The 13559-nt window shown below is 37.9% G+C and overlaps 1 protein-coding gene across 1 annotated transcript in view; it reads right to left on the bottom strand.

Moving 5' to 3' along the window:
• Fap (fibroblast activation protein alpha) overlaps window positions 1-13559 on the bottom strand; it is a 73774-nt gene that overhangs the window by 36897 nt on the left and 23318 nt on the right. Inside the window, exons 7-12 of the mRNA XM_055599711.1 lie at window positions 11123-11195; window positions 10327-10447; window positions 9181-9335; window positions 6886-6989; window positions 5008-5143; window positions 633-677 (exon numbers count right to left, since the gene is read on the bottom strand). Coding sequence (XP_055455686.1) covers window positions 633-677; window positions 5008-5143; window positions 6886-6989; window positions 9181-9335; window positions 10327-10447; window positions 11123-11195 — 634 coding nt within the window. The remainder of the gene's footprint in view (window positions 1-632; window positions 678-5007; window positions 5144-6885; window positions 6990-9180; window positions 9336-10326; window positions 10448-11122; window positions 11196-13559) is intronic.

The raw sequence follows: 13559 nt of genomic DNA, 5'->3' as shown, positions 1-13559 counted from the left end.
ACACACACACACACACACACACACACACACACACACACACACACACAAATTACCTGAATGAGTGTATGTATACATTTCTAGATTTTCCCAGGTTAATTTCATTGCTACCGGTTTGGAAATCTATCCAATACACAGGCTCCTTTGGAAAATTAGAATTTATTCCCCAAAGTTTTCACTATAAAGATTTCTTTGAGGGTTCCTCTTCTAGAATTTAGAAGTTTCACTACTAAATATATTTCCAAAGATTAAAATTAATGCCCGTGTTTCTCTTTCTGTACACTGTGTCTAAATCTCAGCACAGCAGCAGCCCAAACGCAAGAGCTTTGCTTGCTGGGTGCAACAGAACATTCACTTATTCTCCATCTTGTTTTGTGTTGATTAATACGGAATACAAGATGCAATTGATTTCCTTAAAAGACGATTTTTTTTTTGCACCAAACAAACCTCATCTATCATTAAATAACCCTGTCAAAAGCTTCCAGACACAAGTCATCAGAAATAATACTGAAATACATTCCCCTGTTTGCTGCTTAGAGTTAACATGCAAAGTGGGATGCATACACCAGGTAAAATTCAGTTCCCTGAATACATCGGGTGCCATTAAAATAAAGGAAAACATAGGAAAATCATACTCCACCAGCCCATCCTGTCGTACTTTCTTCTACATGCTCCTGGGTCTAAAAGACAAAGAAAGGCCATGTTAAAGCACAGAAAGCACAGCTTTTCAAAAGCAGAGATAGGATACTTTGAACAGTTAATCTGCCTCTGTGATTTCAGAGCAGCGCTGCTGAGTCACTCCAGACAAGTGATCACTGAACCCAAGTTCAGAATTTTCTTCTCCTTAACTCTTCCAGGTGGCAGGTCTTGGAATTATCACACATCTGTGGAAGTACGGCACAAACGAAGCACGTGGTATGATGCAGAGAATAGGGGATGCTACAGCGAAGCCGAGGTTGTTTTCTTCTTTTTCTTAAGGGGTAGCTAGAAGCCTAAACATATGTATCTTTAGGTTTTAGCAAGATGCAGAAGGATGAATCCTAAATAAATATTTAGAAATCATAAAAGGTAAATTTTTATGATTATAAGTTCTTGTTTCTAGACAAGAAAGAATATTCTGAGTTGAATTAATAGTTATAGACTATTGCAGTAACCACAGTGAGAAAAGGGGCAGGAAAGTGGCAATAGGAGATTTGGAAGATGGGAAGATATTGACACCAGCAAGATTTTGGAGAAACTTCTATGCCATCCAGGAATTTTGCATGTTTGCCAGTAAATTCACTGAAGGACTTCACTTGCCAAATATTAAAAAAAAAAAACAAAACATAATTGTACACATGAGAGACAGCGTGACTTTGTTAGTGGTTTAGATGGAATGAAGCCAAGGTGTCACCTACAATGCTAATGTTTAGTAAATACTGATGATGACTCAGATCAAAGGTACAGCAGTGGAGATGGATTGAAGGAGATATTACAAATTCAAATCATCAGAACTACATTATGGAGCAGAGGACACACTCCACTCCTTATCTTACTTTCTTGGAGTTGCTATTGGTTGTATAGATGAACAATAAATTCCTACTATATTAAGCCACTAAACAATTGGAATTTCCTCCTCTAGCAGTGTTGTTGCCTTACCTTGGAAATGCACTAACTAGAGGTTAAGTTTTCTATGTTGATGGTCAACATGACAATACAAATAAACTCAACAAGGGTGACACCAATGGACATGCCAAAGTGGAGGGGGAAAAGCCATGAGGCTTCACCTTTACACAAAGAACTACAGGCAACTCAGGAAAGCTGGGAGCCAGAAATGTAGTCTTCCCCAGAAGAGAGCACACCTATTGGTTATCCAGTGACAGATAGCCTTGAAAACACACAGGTAACATACAGGCGATCCAGATTTTGGATCCAGGAATATGTATGTTTGTACATACGTGTATACAATAACAATTAAGAAAAGAAGAGGTCACGAATTTAAAGGAAAGTGGAGCGTGGTATATGGAAGTGTTTGGAGGGAAGGAGGAGGGAGAATTGTTGTAATGATATTTCAAGAAGAAGAGAATTCTAGATAAGTGAGACTTATCTAGGAGAGAAAAGAACAGAAGCTGTGAGAATGGCTCATCAGGAAAGCAACATGATCTGAGTTCCAGCAGCAAAAGTCATTTAAAAATGCCAGGTGGACATGATGGCACGCACGTGCAACCCCAGCACTGTTCCCTGGGGTCTGGTGGGTGCCCACTTGCATGCCAGTCTAGTCTAAATACTGAACTCCATGGTAGCGAGAAGCTCTGTCCAAAGGAGATGGCTAATGCTCCCAAGAATGGCACCTGGGGTTTTCCCCTGGTCTCTGCACTCCTGTATGAACACACACACACAAAGTCAAAACAAAAGGAAGACCTTGAGAATGTACACTCTTCAAACAAGGCATGAAGACAAAAACAATTTTAAGAAGAGTTTGGATTATGTCCTATAGTGGTAGGCTACTCCTTCACAGAGAAAGAGAAATGCAAGTTGGAACAAAGAGTGAGACATTTTTGACTACTTTTAATCATGAAGATAAAAATTATTTCAGTCATTTTAGAGCATGAGTTTTATTGTTGTTTTTTAATTTGTTTGGTTTTGTTTTTTGATACAGGGTTTCCTTGTGTCTTATGTAACCCTGGCTGTTCTGGAACTCTCTGTAGATGAGGCTGGCCTATAACTCACAGATATCCACATGTCTCTGTCCCCCGAGTGTTGGGATAACAGATATATGCCATCACTGAGCACCAACCTATACATTTCTTAATATATGTCACTGATATTGTTATGTTATAAATAGCGGTTGTCAGCTTCTCTACCTCTTTCATGTCTGGTGACATAAATAAAGTATTTGTTGATTACTCTCAGACTTTACTTGTTTTCAAAACACAAACACAATTGTTATGAGTATGGCTGTTGGAGCATTGGAAGTCAATTCAGACAAAATATTTTAAACACAATTACTTTTCTAGCTGTAAAGGTTTTTTTCCCAGGAACCTCTATCCCTCATTGTGGTGACATTTTAAATTTTCTGTCCATTTAGATTAAGTTGTCTCAGATTTTGATAAACTATAATTTTAGGTTCCAGATGATTCAGTCTTTTGTTTGTCTGTGTTCATAGTTTGCAAGCTGATAACAAAGTAGAGTGATGCTTAGATTCTGGGGTGCTGAAGACACCCAGCCGGAGTCATTCAATCAGATCAGTGAGTTCTAATTAGCTACTTTAATTAAGATCAAGTTTTGCCAATGATACTATTTAAAACTTATCTTTTTGCTTTGTTATAAACACATAATAAGATAGACTTGGTGTCTAGCAAATTGTCTTAAGATTAGTCAAGACTCTTTCTGATGGGGTAGTGCCTTAAAAATATTTTTAGCCTAAGTAATGCTGACTAATATGACCCTGCTATGTTTCCAAGCAGAATAAAATGTTCTCCTTATAAAATAAAATATTCTAATTCTTAGATGGAATTTAATGACTTACTTTGATTGATCTGAGCTTTAACTTCATAGAACACAAATACAAATATTTTCTGAAGTTAAATTTATGTTTTCTAGTATAAATTTTTATTTTCTAAAAATAAGTTTACATTTGCTCTAATGAAACATTTTTAATAATTAGAACTCTATCAAAATGTACTCATCAATATTTTCTATTTAAGGAAACCATTTTTCTAAAAAAAAAAAAAAGAAAGAACTATTTTTAAAATTTCTAAGTCTCTAAAATGAGTACGTAAAGACAGGAATATTTCAATGACTTAGACCGGTCTAGTGGTTTTGTTGCATTAATTTCAGCAGATTATGTTTCAATTTGGACAACCAAAACATTGAGGGCCAATGGTGAATTTGTGTCTTATTTTCAAGGCCCCCACCTTCAGATCGGTACGGTAGGGGGTGCTTTTCGAAGATACCTGGACAGCAGCCTAGTGTGCCTAACAGTTTAATACTTGATGTCCTATTGCCAAGCACCCACCTTTATTTAACTTAAAAATACGTAATATCTAACTTCCTTTTGTAATTATTTTTCAATTCCGGCAAGCTAGAACATGTCTCATTTTCATTTCTTCTCCATTTTTGTGTGAACCATCTATTTCCCTAACAGACCCAGGCACCCTGTGCTTTCTCTCCCTTGCTCTGCTTCCCTGGACTCCTATCCAGACCACCTCAAAAGCCGGGGTCGCCTCTGTGGCCTAACAGACTGCTCCTCCCCTGGGGGGAGGTGTCAAACAGCCTGCCCTTGAGATCCTGTTAGAAATAGTCCGTGTCCCCCTTACTTTGGAAAACTACTTGGTTACTGAGCTACCACAGGCCACATCCGAGCAGAAGTTCTAGGTTATATCCATAGATGGTCCTTGGTTGAGTTTCAGTCTCAGAAAAGACCCTGTGCCCAGATATATTTGGTCCTTGTAGAGCTCCTATCCTTTCCATATCATACTAACTTCCCTTCTTTCATATGATTCCCTGCACTCTGCCGAGGGTTTGGACTTTGCAGCCAGCCCTGAAGATACCTGATAAAACAGGGACAGATGAAAGGGGAGGAGGTCCTCCCCTATCAGGGGACTTGGAAAGGGGCAGGGAGGAGACCAGGGAGGGAGTGTGGGGTTGGGGAGGGAATGAGGGAGCGGGATACAGCTGGGACACGGAGTTAACAAAATGTAACTAAAAAGAAAAAATAAAATAAAAAAAAAAAAGAAAAAAAAAATTAAAAAAAAGAAAAACTTAATAAAAAAAAAAAAAAAAAAAAGCCGGGGTCGCCATCCTGATGCCATGTTGTCTCACTTAGTATTTTATTTTTTTATAGTCAAAGTAAAAGCAAACCAAGAAACACTGCTAAGCTGTGTCTAATAATAATAACAAAAAGATGGAATTGCTGTGAACACGTGGCCCATCGTTTTATGTAGCAACCATCGGTTGAAGGCACCAAATCCTGCTCCTGTTGTGTTTTTACTTTCAGAGATACTTGCCAGCGGGTTCAACACACGTTACCTTTGGACAATCCCACGCGTGCCAGTCTTCCCTGAAGTCACATATAGACAGGACTGAGACATTCTGCACTCTTTTTAGCCACTGCAAACATATTCTCTCACTGTTCACCCATGTGAGCCAGCTGAAATAATAGTCACTGCCAAGAAACAGAACACACAGTCTCAACCATCAGCTCACCACCGCATTTAAATAATAGCTTCGCTTACATTCTCTGAAAGACAGTTGTTATTATAGGATATACATTTAGTAGATAAGAAAACCAAGCTTTCTCAGAGAAGAGGATTTAAATAGACCTGCTGGCTAAAATAAATAAGATCTTATTCGTCTAAAGAAATTATTTCATACTTGAGTTTTCTACCTAATTTTAGAAAAAAAATTAAGATGTAAGGGCAAAACTAATATATCTAAGAGGAATAAAACTGTTTAAGTTTCTATGATGGGCCCATAATCTCATCTTTTTGCTTGGTACAAAGGAAGTGAGGTATGGGGGAAAAGATCATCTTTGTCTCCAATGGCTTATTGGCGGGAGCCGCATTTTAGCTGTCATCATGGTTAAGTGTTGAGATTATGTTAGTAATAATCGGATGATGTAAATAGCTTCGACGGTATTTGTAACATACTTAAGTGTCAGTAGATGACTATGATGATTATACTTGTCTGTGAATGAAAATTTATAGCCAAAATTGCAGAACTTTTTAATTTGTCACCGAGCTAGTAGCTATTCCCCACATCCACTAGACATGTATTTTCAAATCCTCACCTCATGATAGCTAACCTCAGTGAAACTATTTAGCCATGTATCTCTGTTTCTGCATAAATGTCAAATAATAATGTACTGATTTAAATATGTAAAGATGAGTTGAGTTGAGAGGGCTGAAAACACCTCTTGATTCATGTACTGTTTCCACCATTACTTTTGACACCTATGAAAAATTACAGTCAAGGTCACACAGGTGTATCTGAGGTATGCTAGGGAAGTGAGAACATTTCATTTTCTTTTCCTTTTTAAGAATTTTTTTTTTTTTTTCTGAGTGTGGTGGTGAATGCCTTTAATCCCATTACTCAGGAGACAGAGGCAAGCAGAGCTCTTTGAGTTCGAGGTTAGCCTGGTACAAAGTAAGTTCCAGGGCAGCCAGGCCTCTGATTACACAGAGAAATCCTGTCTCAAAAACCAAACCAAACCAAAAAAGAAATACTTTATTTTTTAATATGAGTATGCATTGGTCTGAGGGCAGGTTTGAGCACACGGGCCCGGTGCCTGCGAGGCAAGAAAAGTACGGCAGCCAGCCGTCCTGGAGCTGCGCTGTGGGGGTTCTGTGAAGCAAACTCCAGTCTTCCACAAGAGCACTCTACTTCTAAAGACAGAGACACTTCTCTAGCCCAAAGACTTAATTTTTTGTCAGTGAACAGTGCCTTCACATACAGTTCTGCAGCTAGATAATCAAACCAGACTACAGCAAAGCAGGACGGCGCTAATGTTTGAGAAGGGTCGCCTTCTCTGGTTTACAATTCCGCACGATGCACATATATCCAGAAACACTGGTTTGAGGGAAAGCATGCTGAAGACTTGGTGAACTCTCCAATCTGCATGTCGGTCCCAAGTTTACATTTCTATCTCCGAGGAAAACCCCAGAAAGCATTACAGTCATCACCATGGTCACCTTTAAATGAGTCTTTAAATGAGTAACAGGGTATTTTAAAAACTAGTTCAAGAAACTTATTTGTGACTTTTAATTTGCATGCATCTTGCATGCTAATTTTCTGCTTCTGGCTTGTGTATCTTCAACTCACTTGCAAAGGAGTCTAAACTGTGATATATACGAAGTTCAACGTGCTACTGCTCGGTTAAAAATGAGAGAGGGATCTGAGATCACTGACCTCGAAGCTATCATTTCTGGAACTGGTATTTCCATAGGGCCCACATGCTGAGGGTAGGTAGTGTCAATTATAAAGACACGGACAACAGGATTCTTAGCTCCAGCCTGCCCAAAAAAAAAAAAAAAAAAAAAAAAAAAAAAGATAATTTACAAGCGGATACAACTTTACTTATCATCAATAGAGAGTTTTGGACTTAGGCATATTTTAATAAGTGAACAAAGCTAAGTACATTACAGTTGAAGACAGTCTGCATAGCGGCCGGGAACCCAATTTCTATCTCACTCGCAAGGCAATTACCAGTGTCGTATCAAAGAGTCAATTGTATTTCAGGGGATTAATAAGAGACTTGATTTATAGGAGAAGCAATTGGGATATGAAAGTACATGTCTGCGACCCGTGCTCTGTCCTGATTTTCGAGGCAGACGTGTCTCATTATTGTTAAGATGGTGCTAAACAGTATACCTGTGTGCTCTGGAGAGCAGCGAGAAGACCTGATTGAAAGAGACTAGAAAGCCAAAGTAAAGAAAATACCACTTTGCTTCTGCCAAACAATTTCGATTGAATGACCAGTTTGCTCACTACCCACTACCACTTTGCTTCCTTCCCAAAGGATAGTAGACATCTCACTACCAAATAAGGTGCCCAGGGCTTTTACGTTTTTTCTTGGCTTGTGTTTTTGTGCTACTGTGTGCCTACAATTTACACGGCTACAGACAACCCATGCCTAGACACTGTCTTTGAATGGATGTTATTTTACTTCCGAGAGAATCTCACAATTCAAACAAAATTTAGGTCTGCAAAGATTGGGTGTGCAGTTTCGATGACTCGGTGCTGTCTGCAGGCTTGTAAAACAGGGGTTCTCAACCTTTATAGCTCCTTGGCCCTCTATTACAGTTCCTCATGATGTGGTGATCCCCAACCATAAAACCATCAGTCCTTAACTGTAACATTTTATGCATTGTAATGTAAATATCTGCCTTTTTCTGATGGTCCTATGCAACCCCTGTGAAAGGATCTTTCAACTGCCACCCCAAAGGGGTGGCAGCTCACAGGTTGAGAATCACTGATCTAAAGTCTTTCTTAAGACTTCTTTGGTTCTTTGGAATTTTCTCATCTCTCCATCCAGTGCCAGAGGTTTCAGCATCCCTCGTCTGCAATGAAACATGAAGACTTAGGTACACACTTCCGGATAAGTGGCAGTAACTTCTCAGTTCTGAGCGTCCCCATGTCTTCCTGCTCACATTGATTCTCCAGAACATTACATTTCTCTTAATTTTGGATTCCAAGTCTCAAGCTTTTCACTTCCAAGCATCTCCAAATTTCCTTTTTTTTTTTTCTACACAGTCCTTGAAAGGGGACTTATATCTCAACACTCATTTCCTATCTCCTCCCTCTTCTTAAGTGACTTTTAACATAAACATTATAATTCTACTTCTCTCTCTGGGGTGTCTTTGGCTTGTTTCAAAAGTCACTTTTGCAAATGCCACATCCATCCTGCCTTATATACAGACCCACTGGAGTCATTCATGAATAGGGTTTGGCAAGTAAAAGCACCAGGAGCTATGATATATATATATCACATTCTAAAAAATATCAAAACTTTTACATGAGGTAAATTCATTTCCTCATTTTCCTCTTTCATCCTTTGTCTAAATTAAAAATAGGTTACAATGCTTCCTCCCTGTTGCTCAACCATTCTGCTGAACACTTGGGTCCTTCTCCTCTAGTCTTGGAACCGAATAAAAAGTATACATGATGTTTACTTTCATTAACTGCCTTAAGGAAAAAAACGTGGAGGTTCATACCTTTACTTACCTGTCCACAAAGGACCTTAGGCTGTGCCTGATGATACCTGACAAAGATATCAAATCCAATATTTGACTTTTCCTTTCTGGCTTGCATTTACATGAGAATTCAAGAGGGAACTGTGAAACAGAACTTTACCCTGAATTTGGAACATTACATTTATATATATATATATATATATATATATATATATATATATATATTTAAAATTAAAACTAACTCTTAAGCTTGTTTTTCCTCCATGATCTAGACCATATGTTTTTTTCAAGATTCTGCAATAGACTTTGCAAAGACTACTTCTTCCAGCATAGCCAGATGTCCAAAGCAACAGATGTCCACATAAACAATAGAGCACAGTACAGTGTTTGCTTTCCAATGCACAAGGACAAGAAGCTTTCCAAATATGTTGATCCCACCTCTATTCGTGGTAATGATTGCTCATTTTGACATGAAGGGAATGAACACCTCTATTAAAAGTGTCTTGTATACCTTTGGGTATGGAATATTTATTGTTCTAGGATACTGTCCATCACCGTAATACGAATAGGCAATAATTGGTATTTCAGAATCATTAAATTCTACATATGCCAAAAAGTTTCCATTTGGAGACCACCAAAGAGCATATTTTGTAGCAAGCATTTCCTCTGGAAAAAAAATAAGTATTTGCATATTATTTACAATTATAGCTTATTCTTAAAATCATTGTTAATACTTCTAAACAGATTTTTTAAACTTAAATCATGTTTTTAATGTATATCAACATATACCATGTTTTGGTTATTAAAAAAATTCTGTGAATTAAGAGGAATAGTTTAAACTCCATCCTATATCAAACGTCAATTAGTCTTGTTAGTAATTGCTGTTAACAAGAAATGTAACATTTAAAATAAATAATAAACACATCAGAAATAATTAATTTTCCCCTTAGGGCAATTAAAAAATTAACCTAAAGCAGCCCAAACCAACTGTACTACAGACTTAGGTAGGTAAGACAGGCTAGGAAGTGGCCGATACCTAAAGCAGACATAGCCAGCTATGCTTCCACTGGCAAATGACATTACCAGCGAAGGTTGAGTTTCATTCCTAAGAAGTTTTTCAAACCAGGGTTAATTTGTTCCTGTGTACATGTATGTGTAAAAATATACACATACAGATATCTTTTTAAAGAAAGGGGCTAGAGGAAGAGAAAATGGAAAACCTACTAAAGTCCAAGTAAGTCCTGTGTCCTACGTGACTTGGAATAAGGATAAAATTCAAGAGGATATCGATATAAAAAAACTAAGAACATTTTCTTGCAAATAATGTAGTTATTTAGCGTTGGGGGGGTATTTTGTTCTTAAGCAAAGCAAGCATGGGATAACACATGAACTCAGTAGCTAAGGACCGAATAGTTCTTGGAATATAAGTCTTGTGCACTTTATAGTATCATCCGTGAATATAGATTCCACCATTCTCTGACAAGATGTCATTCTTTAAGATGAGTTACCCTCTATTCATAACCTATTAACAGTTTTCAGAAATCAGACACTCATTTAGAAAAAATTTCATTCAACTAATATTCACTGAATATCTGAAATCAGTTTTAGTTATAAGCCTAACAACTTCAGCAGTAGAAAAGAAATAAATATAGCTTACCTTCATAAACCCAGTCTGGGATTCCATTAAATATTTTATTTTCTCTTCCAGTATAAGTTATTTGTAAAGGTGGGTCTCCTGGTCTTTGTTTCAAATAAATATTGTTTTGATAGACATATGCCTAGAAATGGTACAAAATTAGTCGATAAGGAAAAATTTCATAACAAATACAGAACAATGCATATTTTATTATTTACCTACTGTCTTCTAAAGGACTGGCAATTTAGATGCTAAAGAATTCACAACTAAAATAATTTGACAGGTTAAAAATGTAATCAATCCACATTAACACTAATTATGATTTTAAAAATCTGCACCAAAAAGAAAAAATTTCTACTGTGATACAGTTATTTTATTATCTAATAAGTAATTGTACATATTGACAAGCAGTCAAATAAATCCCTGAATATTAATAGCTAGCCAGATCCAATCTTTATTTAGAGTCCTTAAATAAGAGCTTGGACAAAATTTCATGTTGTCTGAAGCTAGTCTGGGAAACTTGTGAAAACCATATTTTTCCTGAGTTTTCTGGCACAAAGCATTCTGGCTGAGTATAAGGATAAAGTTTTTGACTGCGATATTTAAAGAAGTCTATCCATGAGCTTGAGATTTTGCGGAATTCTCAAGCGAGTTTCAATTTATCCAAACTCTTCCCGTTTTTAGCCACTGAAATAGTCATGATGTATCTTTTTTTTTTTTTTTTTAACTTTTAGGCAGGGAAATTTAACAAAGGCCAAAATCAAATGGCTCCTCTTTTATTTAAATGATTAAACACTTCTATAATCTAAACACTTACTAATTTACTCCCAACAGGCGACCAGCATAGATGCTGAATTGGACGAGGGAGCTCGTATCCTGTTACAAATTCCCTAGAAAGAAAGGAAAAAAAGTAAATATATAAAAACACAGCAACTCTTGGCGTTTAATATAAAAATAAATTCTTCACAAACACAGTAAGTAAACAAACCATTAAAATTAAGGACGTCTGTATGGAATATCCCCACTTCTACAAGTTCAAAGGAAGAGTGATGGGAGTAAGGTTTTAAAGCCATGCAAGGTGAGCGGCTCTCATTGGTTGTATAAAAGTCACCTAACTTCTGTTTTCAGACCTTCACAGTGAAGTAAAAGGAAAACACACCTACAGGCCTGGTCATCTAGGGATTGTCTAATAGAGTCTTTTTGTTTTGTAGAAGACAGCGTGAAACACAGAGCGATGATAATGACTTGAAAATTGCATTGCTAGTTCTTGGGCAGACCCCAAATAAAGCTCAAGTCATTTAACCCCTGAGACTGTAAAATTTGCACACACCAGACTAAGATGGTCGCTGATGTGCCTTCCAGCTCTGAGTTTCTATAATTGTACTCAAGTTTAATATGTGCTCTTCCACATTCTCATTCACAACCCCCATCTCTGTGAATGCATATGAATTTCAAATTTTTGAAAATAAGATGCCATTTGACAATCTCCCCAGGGATCTGACTTGAAATCAGAAAAGGAAAGGAACATCTGATCTCAAGCTAAACTGAAAAACAGATCGTATACTGGGCAGTGTGCCTTAAGCTCGCAAAGTTCTCCACCCATGGGGAAATTTCAGATATGCTATTGGCCGAAAAAATCTCCCTTTGATGTTTAGAGTCCCTCTGCAGGCTCCAGCGAAGTGAATTGCATTGTGGGGCTCTTGCAGCTTTTCAATGAGGATACATCAAATGTTTATGTACTAAAGAATCATAATCTTCCACAGGCTGACTGCTTGAAAATGGTCTTAGAAGTCGCATCAAGACTGTTTCTGTGGGACCGCAGGGTCATATCTACTGCTGCGACCCATTTTAAGATATTCCAAAAAGACCCCATTCTTTTCTGCTAACAGACTCTTCACCTGGGGCCTTCCATTAGCCTGTCAGTTCTACCTTCCCCACTCCCTCACACTTGAACACCTGGGAGGACCTGTAATTCACTTTATCTTGACTGAATTTATTACGTCACACGGAACAACACCCGACAAGGAGGAATAATTTGATAGGAAAACATGATGCCCTCAGAAGAAGGACATTTTGAAGGCTGATTGCTGTGGGAGTCCTGAGCAAGGATGCAATGGAAATATCAGGGCGTAGGAAAGGTAATGAGGCAGAAGGCATCCTTCACCTGGTTTACAGTGCTGTACCAAGTTCATTTTACTTTTGACTGATGCTGTAGCGCTGCCTACGTTTTCTCTATGGAGTATAATTATGCTATGCAATGACATAAACAATGACAAGCTGCAAATCCAATTGCATGTCTTGTTATGATTACAAAGCCACCTGAGCTGTCATTTTGTGTGCTTATGAGTCTCTAATGCCATGAAAGATGGAGAAAGGGGATGCATTATAAAAGCTGTCATCTATGAATTCCCACCTTGCTTAAACCAGAGCTATCTTCATTACTCTGTGCTAGACTTAAGTTTTTTTCATACAATGTATTTTGAGCTCGCTTTCCCCCAGATGTATTCTGTTTCTCTACCCACCCAACTTGATATTCTCTCTTTCTTTCAAAAAGCACAAAAATGAAAATAAAAATGAAAAAAATAAGGCAAAGAGTGCCAATGCAACACGAAAAGGCCACCGCCACAACAAAAGCTATGGAATTTGTTTTGTGATGATCAACTACTCCTTGGTATGGGGCTTGCTCTAGAGTTTTGTTGATATACTCCAGTGACACTCCACAGGAGAAAAGTAATTTCTTCTGTGCCGGTGGGTATCAATTGCAAATAGCTTTTGCTTAGAGATTATAATCATCTTCAGAGGCAAAGACATGGGATTAATGGTATTAAATCAAAACTTGACTTTCAAGCAATTTATCATCTCCAACTAAAATGATACTGTTTTACTTGGCCAAAAGTACCTGGGAAATTAAATAGTCGATAAGAAATAAAAGATAGGGCTGTCTCTGACATGAACTCAGTGGTTGGCTCTTTGCTCACCTCACCCTGGGGGGGGGGTGCAGCCTTGTCAGGCCACAGAGAAAGATGATGCAGTCATCTTTGATGAGACCTGATAAGCTAGGATCAGATAGAAGGGGGAGGAGGTCCTCCTCTATCAGGGGACTAGGGAAAGGGCATGGCGGGGGAGAAGTGGGAGGGTGGATGGGACTGGGAGGAGACAAGGGAGGGGGCTGCAGCAGGGATATGAAGTGAATAAATAGTAATAAATAAATGTATAAATAAAACTAAATTAAAATAAGAAATAGAAGACACACG

Source organism: Psammomys obesus, unplaced genomic scaffold (genome assembly GCF_907164565.1).
Source record: "Psammomys obesus unplaced genomic scaffold, mPsaObe1.curated_primary_1811, whole genome shotgun sequence".
In the NCBI taxonomy this organism is placed as follows: Eukaryota; Metazoa; Chordata; class Mammalia; order Rodentia; family Muridae; genus Psammomys; species Psammomys obesus.
The sequence above is the reverse complement of the archived record's forward strand: the minus strand, read 5'-3'. Positions and strand labels throughout refer to the sequence as shown.